This window comes from Canis lupus, chromosome 24, assembly GCF_048164855.1.
Source record: "Canis lupus baileyi chromosome 24, mCanLup2.hap1, whole genome shotgun sequence".
In the NCBI taxonomy this organism is placed as follows: domain Eukaryota; kingdom Metazoa; phylum Chordata; class Mammalia; order Carnivora; family Canidae; genus Canis; species Canis lupus.
This window is the reverse complement of record NC_132861.1, coordinates 31,272,902-31,300,384: the sequence shown is the minus strand read 5'-3', so window position 1 is coordinate 31,300,384 and position 27,483 is coordinate 31,272,902. Positions and strand designations below refer to the sequence as shown.

The 27,483-nt window shown below is 40.6% G+C and overlaps 1 protein-coding gene across 9 annotated transcripts in view; it reads right to left on the bottom strand.

The window, feature by feature from the left end:
- Positions 1–2,566: 2,566 nt before the first annotated feature.
- Positions 2,567–27,483, bottom strand: part of NUGGC (nuclear GTPase, germinal center associated) — a 57,803-nt gene continuing 32,886 nt past the window's right edge. For 8 of the 9 annotated variants that reach the window (XM_072796155.1, XM_072796159.1, XM_072796156.1 and 5 more), the window contains 9 exons: positions 23,790–23,895; positions 22,222–22,355; positions 18,106–18,270; positions 14,396–14,553; positions 12,374–12,512; positions 11,070–11,178; positions 6,832–6,968; positions 4,712–4,802; positions 2,567–2,811 (listed from right to left, as the gene is read on the bottom strand). In XM_072796155.1, the coding sequence (XP_072652256.1) occupies positions 2,672–2,811; positions 4,712–4,802; positions 6,832–6,968; positions 11,070–11,178; positions 12,374–12,512; positions 14,396–14,553; positions 18,106–18,270; positions 22,222–22,355; positions 23,790–23,895 (1,179 nt within the window). In that variant the 3' untranslated portion in view covers positions 2,567–2,671. Of the gene's footprint in view, positions 2,812–4,711; positions 4,803–6,831; positions 7,021–11,069; positions 11,179–12,373; positions 12,513–14,395; positions 14,554–18,105; positions 18,271–22,221; positions 22,356–23,789; positions 23,896–27,483 lie in introns of those variants that run through there. The other variant, XR_012016473.1, reaches the window with a different exon arrangement.

The window sequence follows — 27,483 nt, the reverse complement described above, 5'->3', positions numbered from 1 at the left end:
CTGAATCATCTTGGACTCCCCAAACTCTGAACTCTGTCTCTACAAGTCAAGGAGACCACCAGGCTCTGTTTGGATTCCCCCTCCCTGTACAGTGGCATGGAAACTCTATCTAGGCAACAGGATGAGGCAATAGTAGGGCTTACCTTGTTTGTCTCCCTTCTTTCAGGGATCAATGTCCTGTACAATTTTCCTATACCTGAGAACTGTTGTTTCATAGAATTTGTTTGGTTTTTCAGTAGCTTAACATTAGAGGGTAAATCCGGTCCCTGTTACTCTGTCATGGCTGGAGGTAGAAGTCCTCCACATCTCTCACTTGAAAAATAAAAAGTGAAACTATGCAAACTGTGATCAATCTGTGTGCTTAGAAGTTTAAAATGAAAAGGACCTGAGACCCACTGAGACCCACTTGTATGGATACTTTTTTATCCTTCTTAGGCAAAAACCATTAAAATAAAAATGGAAGGACTTAAAATCCTAGAATTTCAAAGCAGCAAAAGATTGTTTTAATCATCCAGTTCACTTCCTTCATTTGTTATATGAAGAAATGAAATCTTAGAGATGTTCAGGAACTGTCAAAGGTCATATTAGTACTGGGCAAAGGTGGGATTGAAACACAAGTCTCCCAACAAACAACGATTAAACCATATCACTTCTATTCTGCCCCTAAAATAACTATTTACCAAGTGCCATTAAGTACCATGTATCAGTACTTTGAAAGCATGATTTCAAACTTCCTGACAACTCTAGTAGTGTCAAGGTAGGCACTACTATTATTGCCATTTTATAGATAAATAACCTGAAGCTCAAACAGTTTAAATAATTTACCCAGTAGTTCTCAAAGTGTGGCCCTTGAAACACCTCTGGAGGGGTATCCTAGGTCAGGCCATTTTTATGATAATATTAAGATGTTGTTTATTTATTTATTTTTAAATCTTAGTGCATGTTGACACTTGCACTAAAGATTTAAAAATAAAGGTGGGCAAAGAACTTGCACTTTGGCATGAAGCAAGGCAGTGGCATCAAACTATATTAGTAACTATTGTTTTTGTCACTATGTATTTTTAGTTTATAAAAAAAAGCAAGTTTCACTTGAGAATGTTACTAATGAAACAATGTTAGTTATTAATTCCATTAATTATTGATCCTTAAGTGGACACCATTTTTTTATTTCATGTGACAAAAAGGGAAGTACACTTAAGGTACTTCTGCTACCTCAAGGAAGAACACTTGTATGATTGAGTTGAGCTGAACTTGATTTTTTCCCCATAGAACATTATTTATACTTGAAATAATAGTTGACAGACAAACTATGGTTAATTATACTTGGTTAAGTGGTGGACATTTTCTCAAGAATAAATAAAATGACCCTACCACTTCAAAGAAAGCAACTGACCATATTTGTTGCCAATCATAAGATAAACTTTTAGAGAAGAAATTAGAATTTTCTAAAACTTATATCCTCTACCATGAACTTGACAGCTTCTTGAAGAATACATCAAAGCTTTCCTGATTAAGTTGGTAAAGATATTAACAAATATGATTTTTTAGTATTTTATAAAAATTAAATGTGTCAACATTTGGAACATCTACTTAATTCAGTGAACAAATATCTTCAATATGACCAATGCCACAAAATCATGCATTGGTAAAAGACACATTCAAACTGTGAGATAGAAATGTATTTTAATGTAACAGAATATGAAAAGGTTCACCTATATAGTTTCAGATTCTACATTGCAACTAACTTTTAAGAAATTATCTTTCATTAAGATTATTGTATCAAATAAGATTATCCAGAAATTATCTGAAAAGGCTAGTAAGTACTTTTCCACATTTCAACTCTGTATCTGTGTGAATCTGTGTTTTCTTCATATACATCAACTAAAACAGGTTGTGACAGAATGCAGAGACAGTAAGAGAATCCAGCTGTCTTTTATGAAGCCAGAGAATAAAGAGATCCATGAAAGTGTAAATAATGTCACTCTTCTTACTAAATTTTTTGGAAAAATTTTTTCACAAAAATGTTTTTCTATTAACATGTAACAAGTTTATTTTAAATGAATTAGTAAATAATTATTTCCAATATTTTCAGTTTTAATTTGAATACAATAACTATCAACACACATAAACTCTAGAGAGTTCTCAATAAATTTTCAGAGTGTGGGATCCTGAGATCAAAGTGTTTGAGAAGTAATGATCTTAAAGAACACTCCTGGGAAGTGGTAAAGCCAGGTCTCCTGTCTGTCTGGCTCTCCAACTCATGTTTTTTCCATGGCACAATGTTTCCTCCTTAAAAGTCTCATTAGTATCAAAATGGGAAATAGAATTGGGTCTCTAAAGCTTTATTTTGCAAGGGGCTTTTTTTTTGTAATATTTAAGTTTTTAAATGTTCAGATATTTTTCTTTGCTGAAACATGAGTTTCTTGTCCTAAAACTTTAAAACTCCATTAGGGACTCAAGATGATTCTTTTTGGCTGTCAAATAAAAATGAAATGATGATGCCCAGCAGTCAGCTGTTTCCAGAAGTAACAATATTTTGAGTTTTATATCATATAAAAAGTCCAAATAGTTGGAAGATATTCTTTATTACATTTTTTAAAACAGAAATGATTCTGGTTTGTTTTTCAGGCTTGTTTTTCATCTACTTGGTGCTAAGCCCTAAGAAATAAATTTATTCTTTGTGGGGAACAGCTTTGCTTGGGGACATTTTCAAAAGGAAATCTTGCATGCCTCTTCGCAGCACGGCGTTCTCAGCAACCTCTCTCAGGCTTCTGTGTAGCTTCTCCATCTCCTTGTACTCACTTTTAACATCTATAGAAGAGCAGAAAAGCATGCATCAGGAGTTAGTGTCCTTTTCAGAAATGTCCCCAGAAAACAAATCTCCTAAGGATCCCATATGATCTGGGTCACTTGTCCCAGAATGTGGTATCTGGAATGGAACTTTGAGGTCAGATAGTCTGATCAATTTATTTTATAGAAAAAACCTGATCAAACTGTCATTTTTGCTCTTACCTTAAGGCTTATCTCAGCATAGGGGTCATCCTCAAAAGAAACACAAACCTACTCATAAAAAGATCCAGGAATTCACTGAGTCCTTACTAAGTCTTCACAAGAGCTCAGTGGAAGGAGATACAAAGCCCACCACATAATAAACCTCCCCTAAATCCTCTTCAGGTTTCTCTCCCCTTTCCCTGATCCCTGTGTTCCCAACAGTTCTCTTTCTAAGTGAATTTGCTCTGTTTTGACCTCTCGGGTTTTCACCTCATGAACTGCAATCAAATTATATCCTTATGATGGTGAATTTTATGTGTCAACTTGTCTGGGCTATGGTGCCCAGATATTTGGCCAAACATAACTCTGGATGTTTCTGTGAGCATATTTTTGGATGAGATTCACATTTAAATCAGCAGACCTTGAGTAAAGCAGACTGTCCTCTACAATGTGGGTGGGCCTCATCTAATTAATTGAAGACCTGGCCAGATCAAAAGGCTGGTTTCCTCCAAGCAAGAGGGAATTCTCCAGCAGACCACCTTTAGACTTTATCAGCAACATTAACTCTTCCTTCTTCTACAGCCAATTGCTTTGGACTGGAACTCAACTCTTTCTCATGTTGCCAGCCTATTGGCATCCCCTACCAGATTTTGGACTCCCCAAATCTTCACATTCATATGAGCCAATCCCTTAAAATAAATCTGTCTCTCCATCTATCTATCCACACATATTTATATCCTACTGGTTCTGTGTCTTTAGAGAACTCTGACTAATACAGTCCCCTTTGAAGGGACACTTCAGACTGACCTTGGGGTTGATTCTAGCATTGCTCCTGGCTCTCCAACCTACCTTGGCTCTACATGCTCCATGTCATTATCCAGACTCACCCACCCTGAGATTGACCAGCAATGGGACTCATGACCAAGAAAGGAATTAGAACCTTGAGTCTATTTGTCTTACTCCTTAATTTAGAAAGTCCTCCACTAGTTGTGTACCAAAGTTGACTTAACCAGTGCTATACTGATGGATATTTGAGTTGTTCCAATGTTTGACATCATACTTCCCTGAATAACATTGTCCATGTGCCATTCTGCTCATGTATGAGGATACCATGGGATAAATTCCCAGAAGTAGGATTTCTGGGCCAAAGGATATGTGCATTTTAATTTTCCTAGAAATATCCCGATTGCTTTTTGTGCCAGTTAGCACACTGCAGTTTCCCCCAGGAGGCATGGAAGAGAGATGGTTGCGTGCAACAAGGCATGGGCAGCTGGTAATGCATCCCCAAGCTCCTGGTAGATGAAGAGAAACCTTTCTCCGCCACCACCAGAAAATGAGGCTTTTCATGAAAAGGTATCTACTTCAAAGAATGGGTAATGGAGACCACAGAGCAGAGTTAGCAATTTGAATTTGCCACTTTCCAGTTATGAAAAGTCCTGGAATGCATTATCTGATCTGAGTCTCTGTTTCTTCATGTGCAAAATGAAACAATAACATCTCCTGTGAGATGAGGGAGAAGTCTATGAGATGCTGCACACATATCCTGAAGTATAATGCATGGGCTCTGGCAGATGCTCCAAAATACAAAGGACAGGGCAGTCATAATTCTCTCCATTCCATACTTTGGAAAATTCTTCCTAACTTCATTGCTTTAAATCCAGCAAAGAGCAACCACAGCAAGGGGTGTCTGCAAGGTCACTGCTTCTGCAAATGTATTTACCTGCAAGCTCCTTGTAGAGACCATCTCCCTGGGATGAAGCAAGGGTCAGCATGGTAGTGATACTGCCCTTCACCTTCTCCGAGATTCCATTCTATACAACAAAGCATGGTCATTCTGTTAGGATGGCACAGCCCAAGGGAAAGCTTAGCTTTTGAAAGGGACCCCATCTAATCCCCCAACCAGAGTGTGTACAGACTGAGTTGCCAATATCAAAGTTTATTCCAAGGATGGGCCACCTTTAGAGTATACTGAATGGGTCAGGAGTCAACAGGGCATCACTTTTTTTGGGGGGGGGGTGTCCCACTTGTCTCAGCATCTCCTTTTCTTCCTATCAAAACTCATGTGGGATTGGACCTCTGGTGCTGACCAACTGAGTCAGGAGCTAAGGAGATCTAATAGAGGTGGGAGTCAGGGGTAGAGAACAGCAATCGCAGAGATGGAAAAGGAGGAAAATTGCTGGTCACTAACCCATCATCCTATTGTTCATTTAGTCATTGGACATGTTTATTAAGTACCTGCTTTGTGTAGCACACCATACTTGACACTCTTGATTCTTTTTCCCAACTTCCTGAGAAATGTCTTCTTTGTTATCTCAGCTCTGTGACCAATGAAAAAGCTTTTCCCTCTTCTAACCATCTCTTGACTACCTTTGAAAAATACTTGACTCTCCTCTAGCCTGACACAGCCTCATTTTAAGCCTGGATCTCTTGACTCTGGCTTTTTTCTTCAACACACCAGGCCAAGAACCCTAAGCTCTAGTCCCACATCTAGCTGTGAGCCTTGAGCTAGTAACACAGGCCCTCTGGGCTTTAGCCTCCTTGTCCATAAGGTCACCAAATGAGGATGCTCTGTGGCCTTGCCTAATTCCAACTTCCTCCATTTCTGTCATTTAAGATGCATTTGTACATGGTCAATATATAAATCACTTTTTTTAGTGGAATTGTTTTTAGGGGGCTCTTTAAGGGCCAATTTCTATATATCCAATGGGGACTGGATGCTGTAGGGGTTGGCCAGTTTTCTGCAAGTATTTGTAGACTTTGATAATATGTTAAATGACAGAGAGTAAACTTCTATTGGCAAACGAGATGCCTCTTAGCCTATTCCAAGAGAAATTATATGCTTCATATTGTGAGGAAAGGTATCTTTCAAAACTGCGGTGGGGTAGGGGGAGGAGAGGGCACAAGGTTGAGTGGGAGCAGGTTGGAAGCATTTCAGGAAGAAGGCTGATTCAGAGGTGAATGGAAAGAACAACTAGCCACGTTCCTTAGATGCTTAGGCAATGGTCTGCTAAGTCAGGACTGAGGTAGAAGAATTTGGAAATGCACATGGCCAGGGAGGGGCTAATAGTGGCTTGGACTAAAACAAAGAATTTTTATTACTTGGGAGGGTGGTGGCACACAAAGAGGCCCAGAACTGAGACAAGGTGGCCCAAGTGTACTTGATGGATGCTTTAGGTTCAAGGAAACTGTTAGGAACTGTTTTCTGAGATAAACAGAATTAAACTTAAATCTATGTTAGGTGTCATAACTCTTTGATCTATAATAGTTTGTTGGCATTGATTTATTGATTGATATTTTACATAGATTAGACATTCTTATCTAAAAAAAAAATCTGTCTAGAGATTATACTATTGTCAGAGACCCTGGTTATCAAGTCCCAAATCCTAGCCATGCAGCTTAGTAGCTATGTGGCCTGTTGCCACACCTCTCTCTCTCTCTCCCTCCCTCAGTTTTCTTATCTGTAAAATGAGAACAAAAGTCCCTACCTCACAGGCTTGCTGGGGATTAAATGAGCTAATGTATGTCAAGAGCTTAGGAACCCCATCTGGCTACAGTTGTTCTACTGGTGACTTGGTAAAGACAGGTGAGAGAGAGCAGGAGTGGCTGCATTTCTGAAGCCACAGCCCCACAGAAACTACAACACCAGCATGTGGTGGCAAGGGAGAATGCCCAGTGCCAGCTGGCCTCCTTTCCTGGCATTGTGGGCATTGGCTGGGCCCGCTCTGCAGAAGGCATCAGCTCCATTTGGGTCCAAATGACTACTACTTCTTTCATCTTTTTGTATGGGCTTCTTTCACCCCAGGAGGCCCAACTGGAATTCAGACAATGGATGTAGAATACCTTCAGTTGCTGAAATTGGTGTTGCATCCTTTCCTGAGCCCTTTCAAACATGCCCTCAGCCACTTGCCGGTCCACCCCTCTTCTGATGACATCTTTCATTCTCTCACATGCTTTCTTGCCAGTGATCTGAGCTGCCTCTGGCAAAAATGATAGCCACAGTCACACCGCAGCAAGGACTTGCTGAGAAATCTTTAGCATCAGAAAGCAAGGCAGGCAAACAAAAAATATTTTATGTATATATACACAGACACGTAGATACATACAAACACACACACATATTTATATATGTAGCATCATTTTCCATGCAGTAGGAATTGTTTAATAATAGCATGATAGAAAAAAACCAACACTCTCAATATTTGGATAACGATCATTCAGAAAATCTAATGAATGAATTAAGCAGAATTTTACAAAATTCCAATGCCCCCCATCAGAAAAATCAATGGGACTACCAAGATGAAAAGGAGTTGGAAAGTGAGTTTACAGATACTTAAAGGGAATAAGAATGAGAATTGGGTAAGGGATTTTATAGTTTAATTAGCTGAGATGCAGCAAAGAGAGGAGAAGCGAGGTGAATAGATAAAGAAAGGGTGGGTAGAAAGCACCAGAAACACACAGGTAAAAAAAAAATTATTCACGGGTCACCTCTCCCCACACCCTTGCAATTACTTGGTTTTCAATTTGCGGAGTAAGAGGATGAGAGGGACTCAGGATGCAGGGCCAAATACTACGAGGGGAAAGCTGAAGAAAAGGATGCCGAAGTAGTTGACAGAAAGACCCCAGAGGTCTGACCCGATACCAAAAGATTGGGATTGTCCCCTGCATATTCTCGGACCATAATGCCTTGAAATTAGAACTAAATCACAACAAGAAGTTTGGAAGGACCTCAAACACATGGAGGTTAAGGACCATCCTGCTAAAAGATAAAAGGGTCAACCAGGAAATTAAGGAAGAATTAAAAAGATTCATGGAAACTAATGAGAATGAAGATACAACCGTTCAAAATCTTTGGGATGCAGCAAAAGCAGTCCTAAGGGGGAAATACATCGCAATACAAGCATCCATTCAAAAACTGGAAAGAACTCAAATACAAAAGCTAACCTTACACATAAAGGAGCTAGAGAAAAAACAGCAAATAGATCCTACACCCAAGAGAAGAAGGGAGCTAATAAAGATTCGAGCAGAACTCAACGAAATCGAGACCAGAAGAACTGTGGAACAGATCAACAGAACCAGGAGTTGGTTCTTTGAAAGAATTAATAAGATAGATAAACCATTAGCCAGCCTTATTAAAAAGAAGAGAGAGAAGACTCAAATTAATAAAATCATGAATGAGAAAGGAGAGATCACTACCAACACCAAGGAAATACAAACGATTTTAAAAACATATTATGAACAGCTATACGCCAACAAATTAGGCAATCTAGAAGAAATGGACGCATTCCTGGAAAGCCACAAACTACCAAAACTGGAACAGGAAGAAATAGAAAACCTGAACAGGCCAATAACCAGGGAGGAAATTGAAGCAGTCATCAAAAACCTCCCAAGACACAAGAGTCCAGGGCCAGATGGCTTCCCAGGAGAATTTTATCAAACGTTTAAAGAAGAAATCATACCTATTCTCCTAAAGCTGTTTGGAAAGATAGAAAGAGATGGAGTACTTCCAAATTCGTTCTATGAAGCCAGCATCACCTTAATTCCAAAGCCAGACAAAGACCCCGCCAAAAAGGAGAATTACAGACCAATATCCCTGATGAACATGGATGCAAAAATTCTCAACAAGATACTGGCCAATAGGATCCAACAGTACATTAAGAAAATTATTCACCATGACCAAGTAGGATTTATCCCTGGGACACAAGGCTGGTTCAACACCCGTAAAACAATCAATGTGATTCATCATATCAGCAAGAGAAAAACCAAGAATCATATGATCCTCTCATTGGATGCAGAGAAAGCATTTGACAAAATACAGCATCCATTCCTGATCAAAACTCTTCAGAGTGTAGGGATAGAGGGAACATTCCTCGACATCTTAAAAGCCATCTATGAAAAGCCCACAGCAAATATCATTCTCAATGGGGAAGCACTGGGAGCCTTTCCCCTAAGATCAGGAACAAGACAGGGATGTCCACTCTCACCACTGCTATTCAACATAGTACTGGAAGTCCTAGCCTCAGCAATCAGGCAACAAAAAGACATTAAAGGCATTCAAATTGGCAAAGAAAAAGTCAAACTCTCCCTCTTCGCCGATGACATGATACTCTACATAGAAAACCCAAAAGTCTCCACCCCAAGATTGCTAGAACTCATACAGCAATTCGGTAGCGTGGCAGGATACAAAATCAATGCCCAGAAGTCAGTGGCATTTCTATACACTAACAATGAGACTGAAGAAAGAGAAATTAAGGAGTCAATCCCATTTACAATTGCACCCAAAAGCATAAGATACCTAGGAATAAACCTCACCAAAGATGTAAAGGATCTATACCCTCAAAACTATAGAACACTTCTGAAAGAAATTGAGGAAGACACAAAGAGATGGAAAAATATTCCATGCTCATGGATTGGCAGAATTAATATTGTGAAAATGTCAATGTTACCCAGGGCAATATACACGTTTAATGCAATCCCTATCAAAATACCATGGACTTTCTTCAGAGAGTTAGAACAAATTATTTTAAGATTTGTGTGGAATCAGAAAAGACCCCGTATAGCCAGGGGAATTTTAAAAAAGAAAACCATATCTGGGGGCATCACAATGCCAGATTTCAGGTTGTACTACAAAGCTGTGGTCATCAAGACAGTGTGGTACTGGCACAAAAACAGACACATAGATCAGTGGAACAGAATAGAGAATCCAGAAGTGGACCCTGAACTTTATGGTCAACTAATATTCGATAAAGGAGGAAAGACTATCCATTGGAAGAAAGACAGTCTCTTCAATAAATGGTGCTGGGAAAATTGGACATCCACATGCAGAAGAATGACACTAGACCACTCTCTTGCACCATACACAAAGATAAACTCAAAATGGATGAAAGATCTAAATGTGAGACAAGATTCCATCAAAATCCTAGAGGAGAACACAGGCAACACCCTTTTTGAACTCGGCCATAGTAACTTCTTGCAAGATACATCCACGAAGGCAAAAGAAACAAAAGCAAAAATGAACTATTGGGACTTCATCAAGATAAGAAGCTTTTGCACAGCAAAGGATACAGTCAACAAAACTCAAAGACAACCTACAGAATGGGAGAAGATATTTGCAAATGACATATCAGACAAAGGGCTAGTTTCCAAGATCTATAAAGAACTTATTCAACTCAACACCAAAGAAACAAACAATCCAATCATGAAATGGGCAAAAGACATGAACAGAAATCTCACAGAGGAAGACATAGACATGGCCAACATGCATATGAGAAAATGCTCTGCATCACTTGCCATCAGGGAAATACAAATCAAAACTACAATGAGATACCACCTCACACCAGTGAGAATGGGGAAAATTAACAAGGCAGGAAACAACAAATGTTGGAGAGGATGCGGAGAAAAGGGAACCCTCTTACACTGTTGGTGGGAATGTGAACTGGTGCAGCCACTCTGGAAAACTGTGTGGAGGTTCCTCAAACAGTTAAAAATATACCTGCCCTACGACCCAGCAATTGCACTGTTGGGGATTTACCCCAAAGATACAAATGCAATGAAACGCCGGGACACCTGCACCCCGATGTTTCTAGCAGCAATGGCCACGATAGCCAAACTGTGGAAGGAGCCTCGGTGTCCAACGAAAGATGAATGGATAAAGAAGATGTGGTTTATGTATACAATGGAATATTACTCAGCTATTAGAAATGACAAATACCCACCATTTGCTTCAACGTGGATGGAACTGGAGGGTATTATGCTGAGTGAAGTAAGTCAGTCGGAGAAGGACAAACATTATATGTTCTCATTCATTTGGGGAATATAAATAATAGTGAAAGGGAAAATAAGGGAAGGGAGAAGAAATGTGTGGGAAATATCAGAAAGGGAGACAGAACGTAAAGACTGCTAACTCTGGGAAACGAACTAGGGGTGGTAGAAGGGGAGGAGGGCGGGGGGTGGGAGTGAATGGGTGACGGGCACTGGGTGTTATTCTGTATGTTAGTAAATTGAACACCAATTAAAAAAAAAAAAAAAAAAAAAAGAAAGACCCCAGAGGAAGTGGATAGGTCGCCCTCCAGAGTCCCCACCTTCATAACAGGGCTTGAGGTCGTTCTGAACAGAGGTGGTGAGAGACTCATAGATCTTCCTTTTTTTTCTGAAGATATAATCCTCCAGGCCTCCCAGAATGGCACTTATCTGCAAATCCATGTTAACAAAAGGTCATTTGTGACAATTCCTTCACTAGAAGCAGGTCAGGTGTTCCCCTGTGTGATCACCATTTCCCTCTGCCTTATATTATGCTTGGCTGTCCACGTGTCCTTTCTTCAACTAGGCTGTGAGCTTCTCATAGGCAGGAATTTTGTCTTAAGCATCTTTATACCCCAAAGTGCTTCCCACAGCACTTGGCACCTACAAACGAGTTGAATATTTGCCGAGTTGAACTCAGGCATGTGCAAGGTGCTGGAATTGGCTCTCTTTGGGAGAGGGTGGGGTGGGGGCACAGGACAGTTCTCTAGTGCTGCCATGTAATTCAGGCTGGGCTTGTGCTATGAGCTTAATATCTGTGCCCCCCCCAAGCCCCGCCCAAATTAGTATGTTAAGATCCTAATCCCCCAGGTGATGGCATTAGGAGATGTGATCTTTGGGATATGACTGGGTCAGAAGGAGGGAGCCCCCATGATTGGGACTATTCCCCTTACAGAAGAAATCTAGCAAATTGCCTTGCCCCTTCCACAATATGATGTGACAGTGAAAAGACAGTCATCCATGAACAGGGAAGTGGACCCTCACCAGACACCACATCTGCCTGTACCAATTGACCTTGTACCTCCAGCCTCCTATGAGGAATAAATTTCTGCTGTTTATAACCTACCTAGTTTATGATATTTTATTCAGCCTGAACAGAGTAGGACAGTCTAGAGGAAAATGGATCACAGACAAGAATCTTGACTATTCAAAATTTTAAAATGATCTGCAAAAAATGACACTTCTTCAAGCTTCACTGCTTTGGATAATACTTCATAATATTGGCAAAAATGATAGAAGGTTAGTGGATGTGTTACAAGTGGGTTCAAATGTTTGTACATCTAAGGGTTCCTTGAAGATTCTTCCTGGAAACTTAATTTCCTTTCCAACCTCAGGACTCCCTGCCAGTTGCCTCGCGGTGTCACAGAGCTGGCCCAGTGTCCCATATCCCCACAGTTGTCTCAGGACTACTCTCACCTGCCCCATCCCACTGTACTTTGTGTCTACAGCATCTGCTCTGAGACATGCCCAGACCTCAACACTCCAGAGGAACAAGGGGAGGAGAGACACATAACACCTCCAAAATCCTGCTGGAAAGAAAGCCACTGCCCCACCTCATACCCTCTTCCCTTTACAAAGATCTCACCTCCTGGATCAGGAAACTCTTTTTGTAGCTATCATATTTCCATCCATTTCTTACTCCCATTTCCATCATTTTCTCCTGTAGAGTGTGCTTAAAAGCTTCTATATGGGGCAGCAAAGTGGAACCAGTGGGCTTTCCAGCCCTATGAAAGAAACAAAATAAAATGTTAAGAGACAACTGTGGCTACTGTGAGGCTAAAACAAAGAGGAAACTAGCTGGTCCCCTTTTATTCGCTTTTAAGTCCAGGGGATGAGAACAGTTATCGAATTCCTATTGTGTGCTGGGCACTGTGCTGTGCCAGGACCTGGACACCAAAACCTAGGAAACCAGTGCAGTGATTCCCATTTTACAGACTAGAAGACTGAGGTTCAGAGGGTTGCTGATGTGTGTACAGCCACACAGCTAGTAAATGGAAAAGCTAGGCTTTGGACATTGATCTGTTCAACCTCAAAAGTCAGTCTTCCCAGGTATCCGGGTGGCTCAGAGGTTGAACTTCTGCCTTTGGCTCAGGTTGTGATCACAGAGTCCTGGGATTGAGTCTCACATCGGGCTCCCTGTAGGGAGCCTGCTTCTCCCTCTGCCTATGTCTCTGGCTCTCTGTGTCTCTCTCATGAATAAAGAAATAAAATCTTAAAAAAAAAAAAAAAAGTCAGTCTTCCCACTGCCAGGAGGTTTCCCTGGAAGGGTGGGACTTGAACTACATCTTAAAAAATGAGTAAGATTTGGGGGAGTGAAAAGTAGGAGTTATCCCCCATGGGGAGAACATAGTGAATGAAATTTCAGAACATCCCAACAGTAAGAAGCAGCGGGTTACAGAGGAGAGGGCATAGGCATGAGCTAAGGGATACTGGAAAAGCGGCATGAAGTCCTCTCAATCTCAGCTTGTCTACTTATAAATAGACAGAAGCTACCTCAGAGGGGTATTGAGAGGATCTGATAAAATCCTGCATGCACAGTGCATAGCATATGTCCTGGCACATCTCAGTTGCCTTTTGCTACCCTCCAGGCTGGCGGAAGCAGGGGGTTGGCATGGAGCAAGAGGATGAGGAGAGAGTGGAAAGGCCAACTGGAGGCAGGTGGACTGTCTTGAATGCCATTTTTTTTTAAGATTTTATTTATTTTAGAGGGGGAAGGGGCAGCAGGAGAGGGAGAGAGAGAATCCCAAGCAGACTGCCCGCTGAGCACAGAGCCCAAGGTGGGACTCACTTGAGATCACAACCTGATCCTAGATCAAGAGTCCGGATGCTTAACCAACTAAGCCACTCAGGCACCCTTTGAATGCCATTCTAAGGAATTTGGAGTTTATCCTATAGACTTGTAAACAGGGGTAGGGTGGACGGAATGGCATGATCCCAAGGGAGTTTAAAGGAAGATGGAGTAAGGAAAGGGGAAGAGTAAGAATCCAGCAAAAGTAGAATGGTTCAAACAGCAGCAGCTGGCGAAATTCCAGAGGCAAAGGAAGGAGACGGAGGTGGTGGGGGGAGGTGTAGGCTCTGGTACTGGGGGATTAGGAGAGTTAGCTTTGTTGACAGAGAAGAGGATTAAAGGTCAAGGATGGAAGGAGGAGACACCTTGAAGCTCACACAGCTAGTAAGTGAGGGAGCACATGGTATATCAAAAACAAACACATCGGTCAGCCACTTTGCCTTTCTACTTTCGGGAAAATTTATAAAGGCCATGTGTTTGCTTAACTCCACACTCTCCAACCAAAATAACCTGTCCTGGGCTCTGATCCACAAGAAAATGTATCCCTTGCCACATGTATGAGATATTTTAAAAATACTGGGAATCATAATATTAGTCTGAAAGCAACATCTCCAGCTGCACTCCAGGTCACCATGAGAAAATAGGTAAACCAAACCAAGACGGCTTTTGTGTTTTGCCAGAGACTAAACTTTCCTTCTTAAGTTGCAAGCTACCCTTTACACATCCAGATCTAAAGTAAAAATTCTTCTAACGATGAGACACTGGCCCAATGCTCTTCAGATGTTTGTTCACAAAGGAGCAAGAGAAAGGGTCCTTTACCTAAAAATGCCTCCAAAAACGGGATCAATCTGGTCATAGATGGGCTGAGTGATGGCTTCATTCAGATCTATTCTTGCGAGAGTCCTGGAGGCATAGATGCCGTTTTTCAGGCAAACAGCTTTCAGAGTCTGGTGGAAGCCCTGGTTTCCTCTACTCCTCTAGGTAATTAAACAATACATTAGGAGAGTTAGTACACATTAACTAGAATGTCACAAGGTCAGAATTATACTGCCTTTGGCCAAAGGCTATGTATGACCAAGAGTCACAGGGAAGAGTAGGGACAACATGATCTTTTAACATATGCTTAAACTGGACAGAGGGCACAGTAGTCATGCCTCAAGTTGGCGACTCCCCTGCCCTGGCTTCCAGAGTGCCCTGTGCTGCTTTGATCACAATTCTCCTCATATAGTTTATATGTGTCTGTTTATTCATCAGGCTTCTATACTGGAAGAGCAGCTTGTTGTGAGCAGGCACAGTGTCTTATCCATCTTGATGTTCTCATCATCTGGCAACAGTGTAAGAAGTCTGTGATAAATATTTGTTAAAGGAGCAATTTTTAAATGAAAATGTGCTATGACCCTACTGAGGGTGTATGTTTCAGATTTTCCAAGCATACCCCAAGGTTTTCTTATACTTTTTGTTAAACATCTAATGAAATGTAATGTTATTTATACATCTTCATGATATATTTTTACCAGAGAAATAAATTCACAAGTCAGAAGCAAAAAAATATGATGAAGCGAGAGCCACGTGAAACGTTGATAAATCTCACCCAGATGGTGATCCTTAGTAAAGGGAATAAAAATATATTTGCACCAACCAAAATTTCAGTAGTGGTCATTGTGATCAACAATATATGCTTTAAGGAACTCTGTTTCAAGTGCATGGCTGTGTCCCATGATATAGTTGGCACATACCATATATATATATTTTAATATTCTATCCTTTTCATTTAATTTTATAACATCAGCATTTCCTCAATTCATTGTAAGTATCTTAAAAAATGATTTCAAGATCCATAAAATATAATATATGGATGTAACCTAATTAATTTTACCACTCCTGTATTATTGCACATTTTAGGTTATGTTGCTATGTTACATAATGATATGATGTCGGCATATAAATGTTTGCCCACATTTCTGATCACAAAGGAAAGTTGCCTATCAAAGACACCCCAGACATGTTTGCAGTCACAGAGAAAAGCGCCATTGCAGAACTGATGAGATGAGACAGTTCATGAGACAACATCCTAGTGAAGGCCTCGAGATGGCTGAACTGTTCCTTCTCTTCATGAACAAACGGTCTCAAAGGAATGGTCTCCACTTTGTGTCTCCACCTTCTCAGCATGCACTTACTGACTTTTGGTGATCTGGAATCTTTTACATCATGACTTGGTTACCTATTGCTGTGAAACAAATTACCCCAAACCTAATGGCTTAAAACAACAAACATTTATTTAGTACTCACTAGTTTTCTGGGTCAGGAATTCAGATATGGCTTAGCTGCTGTTTCACTGTTCACTAGATGGCCACGCTGTGTGGTCAAGGTTAAAAGGCAGGTAAATGTCACCCAGAGAAGAGATCAGTGCATGACTCAAGGTCCCCAAGAACAGACAATATGAATACTAGGCTCAGGTGGTACAGCATTTACTTACAACAAGAGGAGAAAAAGTATGGGCAGGATCCAGCCCTTTGCAATGCATGGGTCCCCTATGGCCAGCAGACCCACTCTGTAGCCAATGCAGGCAAGCGTACCTGCACACATTCCACATTGTGTGCAGTGCAAGGACCCAAGCCCTCCCACATAGGATCTGAAATACAGAAAACTGGGAGCTTGCCTAAGGGCCTTGGATGCATAAAACAGAGGATAATATTCCCACACAAGGTGATAAGCCCAGCACAAGCTGAAGGCTCTTTTATCTCTCTTTTATGTCTCAGTAAGAAAGTGTTCCAGGTCCAAAGCACATTCTTATATGGCCAAGTAGGGGCGAGGGGGGAGGGGTCAAAAGACTGCATGCATGACCTTTCCCAACAGCTGGCCTGTGCTGGCTCAGGGCTCCTCTGTGAGGCTCTGTCAAGTGCTGGCTAGGGGTAGTTACTTGAATGGGGCTGGAGGATCTGCTCTCAAGAAGGCTCATTATGGAGCTGGCAAGGTGATGCTGGCTATTTGTGGACAAAACTTCACTACTTTTATGAAGATTTAGACATTTTAACCTAGGTAGCTGGCCGGCAATTACAATAGTTTGCAGAGTGCAATTAGGGAAGTACAACAGGCTAGTGTAGGGTTTGAGCATCCTGGCTCTGAAGTCAGACAGATCTGCGGTAGATGTGGATCCCATATGCAGCCACAGAAAGTTGTTCAGCCTCTGTAAGACTGTAAAATTAAAATAATAAGAGTGTTTACCATCCAGGATTATCATGAGGACTGAATCGGGTAATGCACAGTCTGTGGCACCAAGGTAAGTATTTCATCCACATTTGCTGAATGCATGAGTGAATGCATGCACACATACTACGTTCATGGACACTCAGCCACTCACCAGCCATAGGGAAGGTACTCCACCTCTCATTCTCCTGTGTCACAATTCTAAGGGTCCCCTCCAGTGACCCCAGAATCATTCCCACTTCTTTACTCTTTTAGCCCACAGAAATGTAGAGCTTTGTTACACTACCTTCTCACTGCTAGCATTCTAACTTTCCAACTCATATTAAAACAGTGGTAACAACATGCACTATTCCAAGCTCTGAGACTTTTGCATCCTCTTTGTCACACGAGAAGTGTTGTTCATCACTCCTTACTCTTAACAGGTGTCATAGAGTGAACTATATCCCTCTGAATTGACATGTTGAATCCCTGAGCCCAGATGTGATTGTATTTGGAGAATAGGGCCTTCGAGAAGGTAATTAGGGTTAAATGAGACGTAAGAGTAGATCTTAAGTCTATTGGACAAGTATCCTTATAAGAAGAGAGGGGGGCACCAGGGAAAAGATCATGGGAGGACATGGCTAGAGGGTGGCCATTTGCAACCCCAAAGAGGACCCAGGAGAAACCAACTTTGAACTGCCTTGATCTTGGGCTTCTAACTTTCACAACTGTGGTAATAAATATCTGCCCTTTAAGCCACCCAATCAATGGTATTTTATGTGATAGCAGTCTTAGCAAACTAATGTGAGAAGCCTCTTTTTTCACCCGTTAGGTTTAGATAGATAGGGTCTGGCACTTACATTTTTATCCTTTAGATACCTCATATAAGTAATTAAAAGATAAAGCAACAATTTGCTTGCTTAGTGAGAGTTACAAATGTTTCCTTACTACGTAATCTAATTAACATTTATATCAACCCTGTAAGATAGGTAGGGCAAGTTTTCAGCATCTCATTTTCAGAGGAAAAACCCCACAAGCTTAAGTGGGTTTAAGGCCTCACCCAGGGCTACAGAGTGCATGATGGGTAGAGCTGGCACTCAAAACAAGATCCTCAGCTCCTAAATTCCAACTGTTTCCACTGAACCATGTGCTCTCTCCTGGGTCCTTGAAATGCACAGTTGGACAGTTCCCTCTGTGTGCTTTTCTGTATACAATTTTCACTCTCTCTTGCTCTCTTTTAGCTCTCTATTTCCTTCAGAAGCTGTGGAAGAATGCAAAAGGAGCTTGGAGATAAGGCAGATGTCACTGAATATCACAGCTTCTCCCTGGAAAGGGTCACTCACCACCAGACATGCCCCAAGGATCCGTCGGTAGGAAGTCCTGGCATTTCGGACTCCTTCTTGCAGAGGCTGTTCTATATGGGAAAAGCACTGGTCAATGGCCTTCTCTAGAAGCTGTATCTTCTCTTCTACAAATCTCCGCAGGCCACTCATGTGCAAGTATTCATTCTATGGACAAAGGCCATAAGAAGCATGAGGTCATCCTCTCTCTAAGGGCACTTTCTCTTCAAACTTTGCTTCCTTTATGCTTGTCTAGAACACAAGATTTAGCTTGAGCTTATCACCCTCAGTTGACTTCTTTCATCCTATTAAAGCATCCCTTGGTGGACAGACCTCCTTAAGATTTGTGGGTTGGAGAACACAATATATATGTACCTCCTGCAACTTACTTTAGGTGTCTAATCCATTAGGGTATTTGAGGGAATAACTAGTCAAATAAACTCCAATTGCCATTAAAACATATTTTAAAAAAACAGGTTTTTTTCAATGATATCTGATTCTATAAAAATTTAGTGGGCTTTGACCATGCACAAAGCAGTTTTTGAGAATAGCATTTCTCAAAATTTAACATGTGTACAAATCATGGGGAGAGTTTGCTCAAATCCAAGGACCTGATATTCTGTATTTCTAGCAAGCACCCAGGTGATACTGATCTTCTGGGCCCTGGACCACACTTTGAAGAACAAAGCTATAGGACACAATAATAAAGATGTGGTCCTTTCTTCAAAGGAGAATATAGTCTAGTCAAGGAAGAAAAGATCTACTCAATTTATACAAGGGAGAAATAGCCTTGACCTCTAGAGTCCAATCTGGGAACTCTGTAGAACTTGTTCCCTGTGTGAGAATCTTGGGGGAATCTCACAATGCCTGCAGCAGATAGAAGCCACATTACTTAACACAGCACTCAAAGGCCCCACATTTCCAGAACTCAGCCAACTTCTCCAACGCCCCCAGCTGTTTCCCCAAAACATCATCCCATCCTAGGGTAGCTTCTCCTGAACTTGCTACCATTCTCCATCCATGTGTCATCCCTTTTGTGACCCCATGTCTTTGCACATGCTTCCCATCCTTCCAGACAAAGCTCAAAAGCCACTCCCCATGTGATCACTTTCCCTGACTCCCCTGGGTGGCATTGGGGCTCTCTTTCCTGTGTTTCCACTGAATTTTGTACACCCCTTTGTACAGCCTTCCTTCTGCTGTGCTATGTCTGTCTCGTCCCCTGGACTAGGAACTTGCTAAAGGATTGTAGACTGTGCTATTTGTTTTTGTTTATTCCGAGACATGGCACAGAGTGTGTAGTTGATAAACATTTTGGAGTGAATGAACATTGCACAGGGTGTGCAGTTGATAAACGATTTAGAATGAATGAACACCATAGAGAAACTACTAGATAATGTAAGCTTTTAAATTCTATTCCAAAGTTAATGACAAAGATTGTTCTCAAATTGATACATGACCTTCTATAAACGTCTTAGCTTTTCTAGATCTCGATTGCACTGAAGTGAATGAGGCTGAATGTTCCTGAAAAGTCTCAAATTCCCACACTCTGCAAGATTTAGAGTACATGAGTTTTGGAGCTTATGGAGACTATTCAGCTTTAGGTGTACCCTGTGGATTCTCATAGGTTTTCACTAGTAAGAATTCTATATGCCATACTTTTCTTTCCGAGTGCCCTCTGGATTCTTCTGAGTTTGTAGTGTCACTGGTGATCAAAAGGAAATAAGGAAGATGTCACCAACAGAAATTCTATGGGCAAGATTCTCACAAAGTCGCACATTCCACAAACCGTTGTTAAATAAACAAAAGTATAAGGGCAGGTCTGGGAATAAAAAACAGTAAGAAAGGGAAAATCTTACATCTACTATAAATAAATGCAGGGTTCATTTGACATTGAGATGTCATAATTAACTTCCTACTGATTCATAAAAATAATGACTAGATTCCTGTTCACTTAGAATTGCCAAATATTCAGACTCTTGTTTTTTGGTTTGAGTCATAATCTTAAAAAATGATCAATCACCACATGTTTAGGTTTGATCTATTAAAAAAGCAAAGGAAATAACAAAAACTCTTGCTTTCCAACTTCCCATCAATGAACTAAGATTGAGACCAATATCTGAGGTCAAAGGATTCTGATGAAAAATGCTGGCTAATGCCTATGTAAAGGGCTATCCCAGAAGTGCCACCCAGACCCTTATTCTGTGTATTCTGTTGCTACAGCCTGGCTTTGAGAATGGCACTGAGTTTCCACATGGGCCACTTTAGCAGAGAAGAGCACAAAAGGCAGGCACTTCTCAGTTTAATTGCAAAATGCCTTGTCCTTGTGTTTGTAAAACAAACCAACCACACAGAGCACCACATCTGATTTGTTTTCCACCAGCACTTCCAAAAGCAATCTTTTGCTGGGCAGTGAGGCAATTTTCACCCTGAAGAGCATTTTCAGGAAGTTAGAAGGTCAAACGCTTCCCTGGTATTTCAGAGTGCAAAGTTAAATTAGAAAATCTCAGGTTCCAGGAGCTTATTGTTGTTGTCATTGTTTCTCACAGAAGTAGGCCAAATCAAAGAATAAGAAATATGATGAAAAAGACAAGGAACCTTGCTCAATATGTCACTTTTATATAGAATATTTAAATGCAGACATTTGACCAAAACTAAAAGACCATCTATAGTTGGCATTGCTTCCTTACCACATTGAAGCCAGGTCTCCATTATCTGCCTCGCCTGGCCATGCCATAGGGCCAGCCCAAGTGTACCTTCCCATATTATTGGGACCAGCCCCTTAAATGTTCATAGAGCCCTACTGGTTCACTTTCTTTGCCCCTTCCTTTTTAGTATAACAAAAAATTGGACAATTTGGTTGGGAAAACCTGATGGTTGATAGTAAGTAAGATAGTAAGGAAATAAACACCAACCAAATGAGAACATGCAAAGCTATTTATTTATTCAGAGCTTGCTATAGCAAGAGAGTCAGCCACCATCACTTGTGTTTTGCAGAGAGTCAAAAGCAGCCAGAGGAGTGGGAAGGCTTCAACCATGCCCTCATCAGAGGCCACGGGCATAGGGGTTGCCTGGTGGGCTAACTAGAAGTGAAGGTCCCATGTGGTCCATTAGGGTGCATGTTTGGCTTCTCTGGTTGGAAGCAGGGGTGAAGATTAGGGAAACCATCAGTTATTAACCAATCAGCCCATTTGGGGCTGATTGTTACAGACATTATTGCTTAGCTTCTTGGACTGTTACTAGAGATAGCAGTCTGGCTCCCTAGGAGTCTAAGTTACAGCAGACTGCCCTCCTGAGCTGTTTATGGTAGTAGTTGGTTTCCTAGGCAAGTTGCTGCAGGCTGTGGGTCAGAGTTCTGTTTTAACATATGATTATGTATTTGTATATTCATTCCTCACAAAGAAGCAGTGCAGTTGGTGATTGATTGCAACACCAAATTTTTTCTCCAAAACTCTCCTCCACCGCTAATTTAGCAGTCAGTCCATCGTATTTTAGGATAAAAAAATACATCACCCATCAAAGAGATAAATGTTTCCATTATTATGAGAAGAGTAATTTGGAGCTGGTCATTCAGAAGGCCTGCATTCCAGATTGTGAAGATATATATCTAAGCTCTTTGCTGAATGTCCCTGCCAGCTCCCTTCCTCTCACATTATTGCACTAGGCTGCTCTGAGTTTGAGATTCTGACAGCACCAGGGTATAAAGGAAATCCATAGACAGATGCCATTTTTTTGGACTATATGAATAACCATACAGCCTCTGTAATATAACCAAGAATTGTCAGTATTCTATTAGGACAAAACAAATCACTTCTGTTATCACTTAAACACATTCCATCTTGTTCAAAGTCTCAGGAGATACGAAAGTAGATGCTAATCATTTCTACATTTTCCTCTAAACCCATCTGTCTTAGGTAAAATAGTATTCCTTTCTTTTTCACTCAAATGTCACCATTTTAACCCTTTAATTATCTTTTTTGTCTTTTTAAAATTTTCTGAGCTTGGTATCTTCCTTTGATATGAAAAGAAAAATTATCGTATGTTATTGTTCTAATTTGGTAAAAGGGAATGTTCTGCTCAGGCTAGGGGGCAGAGCACACTCATAGACATCATCTCTCATACCGGCAGATGTTCCATGCAGTTGAAACTGTCTGTGAGAAGCAATAAACCAAAGGCTTCAGTCACATACTTGGTCACCATCCTCTTCTTCTTGTCCAGGAGTCTTTTCCTGATATAGCCTCTTAATCTGGGGATTTCTGGAATTCACAGACAGCACAAACAATTTCAGAAAGCCAGAGTTCACAGCAAAGAGAATTCACAAAAATTAACAGATCAGAATGGCAGCCTAAATTAGCTACAGCTGAGGTCCTATGTGGGCTGACTGCCCAACACAGCAATTTTTCTGGGGCTATTTTTTCCAGGTCTACAATCAACCAAAAGGAATGGTAGGTCAGCAATGATGAATATTAATTTCATATAGTGGTACAAGTCAAACTAAGTAGAAAAATGCAGACTGGTTAAAAACACTGGCACTTGGGCACCTGAGTGGCTCAGTGGTTGAGCATCTGTCTTTGACTCAGGGCATGGTCCCAGGGTCCTGGGATTGAGTTCCACAGCAGGCTCCCCATGGGGAGCCTGCTTCTCCCCCTGCCTGTGTCTCTGCCTCTCTCTCTGTGACTCTCATGAATAAATAAATAAAATATTTTTTAAAAAACACTGGAACTTCCCTCTGGATTGCTACTTATAAAGAATTGAACCGAAGATGCTCATAATCCCAGTCTCAGCTCTTCCACCTTTCTAGACTTTTCCATTAACATCAAATAACCCATAATATGAAATTCTCTCATGCTTCCTATAGGACAGATGAGAGTCTCTGCTGAATGGGATTCTCGATTAGAAATTCATCTTAGTCCTAACCTTTTATTAGTCAGAAGACAACAGGTGTCATCCTATTTTTTCCCCATTATTCCCAAAAGTAGAAATTCTTCTATATTGTTCCTTGTGTATACCATTATGATTATTTCTTTTATATCCTTGTTCAAGAAGTTCCCCCGTTTCTAGGAACATTTTACACCTTCTGCCCCTTTGCCTCCTCTCCCATGCCGACATGTCAGGTAAAACGCATGCATGTCTTAAGCCATTTTAAGCTCGGGTCAAAGTCAAGCTCAGATCCTGCCTACTTGCCCACTTTGCACTGAGTGCTCCAGTCACACAAACCTCTAGGTTCTCTGGGATTCTATTTAATTCACAGCACCATTTAACTAAGCCTTATTTTTCCTTTGATTTTTACACATGGCTTAGTATTAGCTCCTCATCTAGATTTTAAGTTCTGTGAAGAAAGCAGTCACATCATCTGCTTTTTCCTCCTCAGAGACAAAGCATACAATAGATGCTTGGTAAATACTTCTAATACTTGTAGCTGGATGAGTGAGGAGTTGCAAGCCAAATACTTAGGAAATGACAACCCAATCTCTGACCTCTACCAATTTTGGTAAAATTTAGATGAAAGAAGAACTGTAGCCTCAGGTGCCACAACAATGCAGAGAGAAAAACAAATATATTTGCTAATAGGTATAGAAACTGTGACAAGCTGGAAATGTAGCATGGAAAGTTCTAGAGAGAGAAATTCAGGGTGCCAGGCTTAACCTTGGGAATTCTAGTGATTGAGATAAAAAATATATGTAAGTTACCAGTTTCTTCCTCAGTGAGGAGAGCCGGCTGCCAGTACTCCTGGGCGCTGACTGTGTAAACCAGATCTGAGGTCTTCAGAACCTTGGAGTCAGTGGGCAGTTTTCTCTGAAGTGAGAGAGGTACACAGGGAACAGAATAACTCAAACATGGTGAAGGAAACGATGCACAGGTCTTACAAGAACCTTCAGCAAATTTCAGCTCACTCACTTTCAATCCTGCAAGAGCCCTTTAAGGAACACACAACACCTATATGGCAGGTGTTCCCATCTGTCCATACTTCACAAGGTTATAAGAAAACTGCTGCATAGAAACTATTATCTTGGGAGTTAAAAATAGCAATTATAGAAGAAATTGTATAGAGAAAATAGTTCAAAGTGCACTGAAATGTTCAGAGAGGGGAAAAGCTCCAGGGTGCTTCATAGGGGGTCAGGTGGGGAGCACAATTCCAGCAAAGGCAGTGACATGCTAGAGACAGTTGTACTAGCTCCTGAGAGTTGACTGTACACAGCTCTCCCCAACCCCGTGTTTAGCAACATCACTCTAGTAGCTTGAAATTTGCCATGGTGGAAGTATTACATCATAGGAATCAGCAAATGCTAGAAATCAGTGCCTTTTTAGGTGTTTTGTTTCTTTTCTTTTTAAACAGAGAGCTGGTTGTTAAATATTTACCTACCCAACACAACACTGTGCTGTGAAAGTGCAAGGTTCTTAGTTGGGTGGTTAGTGAGCAATCAGACACATTTAAAAGCAGAGTAACATTTAAGTACATCATAGTTTCAAATGTCAAGGAATTAAGGATATGAGAAAGTCTTTTTATGATTAGAAAAATCATCATCACAGAGAAGTTACACTAGGATTATACACAAATATTGTTCCATAATCTTTCATTATTCTCACTTAAAAGAAAAGAAGGGACACCTGGGCGGCATAATCAGTTAAATGTCTGAGTCTTGGTTTTGGTTCAGGTCCTGATCTCAGGGTGGTGAGATGAAGCTCCACATGGGGCTCTGTGCTATGCACAGAGTCTGCTACAGTTTCTCCCTAACTCTCCCTCTGCCCCTCCCTGCCTCTCTCTCTTTCTCTCTCTCTCTTAAATAAACAAACAAACAAACAAATAAATAAATCTTTTTTTAAAAAAAAAGAAAGAAAAGAGAAAAACTGTAAAGGATGTGAGTGTGTGTGTGTGTGTGTGTGTGTGTGGGTGGGTGGGTGTTTGGGAGCAGTAGAAAACTATAGAGTTGTCAATCTCCTTCTGATGCAAAGATACCAAAGAGCTGCCACTGGGAGAGGCAAGAGACCACATATCTGGCACGTGTAGTTAAGGCTGGAATAGAGATGACAGGATAGACTTCCAGAAGCCCCACACACTACAGTCAAGGCTGAAATAATACAAAGGATCTAACAAGGTTAACCTTTTTCCCTTCTTTTTTTTTAATATTTTATTTATTTATTCATGAGAGACAGAGAGAGAGAGGCAGAGACACAGGCAGAAGGAGAAGCAGGCTCCATGCAGGGAGCCCAATGCGGGACTCGATCCCGGGTCTCCAGGATCACACCCGGGCTGCCAGCGGCGCTAAACCGCTGTGCTACCGGGGCTGCCCACCTTTTTCCCTTCTGATAGAGTTCTGAGTCTAGCAAAAAAAGCTTAGAGAATGTCGAAACTATTTTCTACTGGGAGATAAAACTAACGCGGAATTAAATTTAAGTAGGGTTTTAAAACATTTGAAAGAAAGGAGTATGCCTCACTGTATCTAGCTATTTACATTATTTAAAATCTTGCTCTAAATTTTGTATACCACTTCCAAAAACTATTGAATATTAGTTAACATTTATGCTTGTTATGATAGTACAGAGAAATATTTTTATAGTGTCAATGAAGTGACTACAGTGTGCAGGTTCTATATTACTATAGAAGACATGTAGAAACAGTTATAGCTGGAAAGTAGGATCCGAGAGGTGAGTGGATATTCATTGAATTATCCTATAGAAAGATTAGTCACTATTATAATTTACACACATGGCTTGTTACTATAGTGTATAGCACCATAGACATTAAAATTTGTAAGAAGATATTACATATGAGAGAGGAGAAATTCTATAGCTCAAAATATAAGGGGTACTAGATGAAAACAGAATCAAAAGGGGGGATAGTGAAGCTGGAGTTAGCTTAAGGTCAGTAATATAAATCATGACCCCATTTTCAAAATAATCTATCTTTTCTAGCTTTTTCATTACAATAATTTTGCAGTAAAAACAAAAACAAAAACAATAATAATTTTGCAGTGATTTCACCCTGCCCACTTCTTTTGCCTGTATGAAATCATTTGATATGAATCCCTAGCACCCCAATTTTTATTTTTGATAGTACTCTTTAATAAAAGAGACCCAAGTTTACTTGAGAGTAGTAGGTCCACATCTTGGGGCAGGGAAAAATAAAAGGAGTCTGAACAACTTGTTGTTGCCAAAGAGCAAAAATGTTTTGAAAATGTATGGGTAAGGTGAAAATAAACCATCTTAAATTATAGGCTCTCACTGGCCAAGAGGCGAACTAGAATACCAAAAAGAACACAGTAATTCTGTGAAAAGTCAAGAGTCCATCACAGTACTCAAACTAAGTAAAATAAGGAATAGTAATAAGAAGGACTATATATGTATTGGTCTCTGTCCCCAGTTCCTGACACAAGGCCTCTAAATTCCTTATAAACTGGGGTGCTAGGATAGTCTTCAGTTCTAATATTAGTCCTGATCCCAGTTCTCAGCACAGAGCTCCTAAAACCACCATCATTTCCTAAGTGATAAGAGCACCAGAAGCATCTGTTGTTCTAATATTTGGTCTTTGACATTAGTACCTGACATAGACTATAGGAAACAAATTGAGGGCTGCTGGAAGGGAGCAGGTGGGGGAATGTGGTAACTGGGTGGCGACCATTGAGGAAGGCACAGGATGTAATGAGCACTGGGTGTTATATGCAACTGATGAACCACTGAATTCTACCCCGGAAACTAACAATACACTGTATGTTAACTTTTAAAAAAAATCACAGAACACCCTGCTGGTGTCACAGAGAATTGCTTGGTGTGGGAAAAAATTCCAACACTGGTGTCAGAAGTGTTGTTAAGTGTGTTAGCATGGATTAGAAGAATTAATATAATTAAAATGTCCATGCAACTCAAAGCAATCCACAGATTCAAGGGAATCCCTATCAAAATACCAACAGTATTTTTCACAGAACTAAAACAAATAATACTAAAATTTGTATGGAACCACAAAAGACCTCAAATAGCCAAAGCAATGTTGAGAAAGAAAAACAAAGCTGGAGATTATCATGTGTCCAGATTTCAAACCATACCACAAAACTATAATCATTAAAACAGTATGATACTGGCACAAAAACAGATACATAGACAATGGAAGAGAGTAGACAGCGCAGAAATAAGCCCATACTTGTATGGTCAATTAATCTACAACAAAAGAGGCAAGAATATATAATTGGGAAAACACAGCCTTTTCAATAAATGGTGTTAGGAAAGCTAGTCAGCTACCTGCAAAAGAATGAAACTAGACTACTTTCGTAAACCATATACCAAAATAAGCTCAAAATGGATTAAAAACCTAAAAGTAAGGCCTGAAACCATAAAATTCCTAAAAGAACACATAGGCAGTAAACTTTTGGACATTGGTCTTTAGCAGTG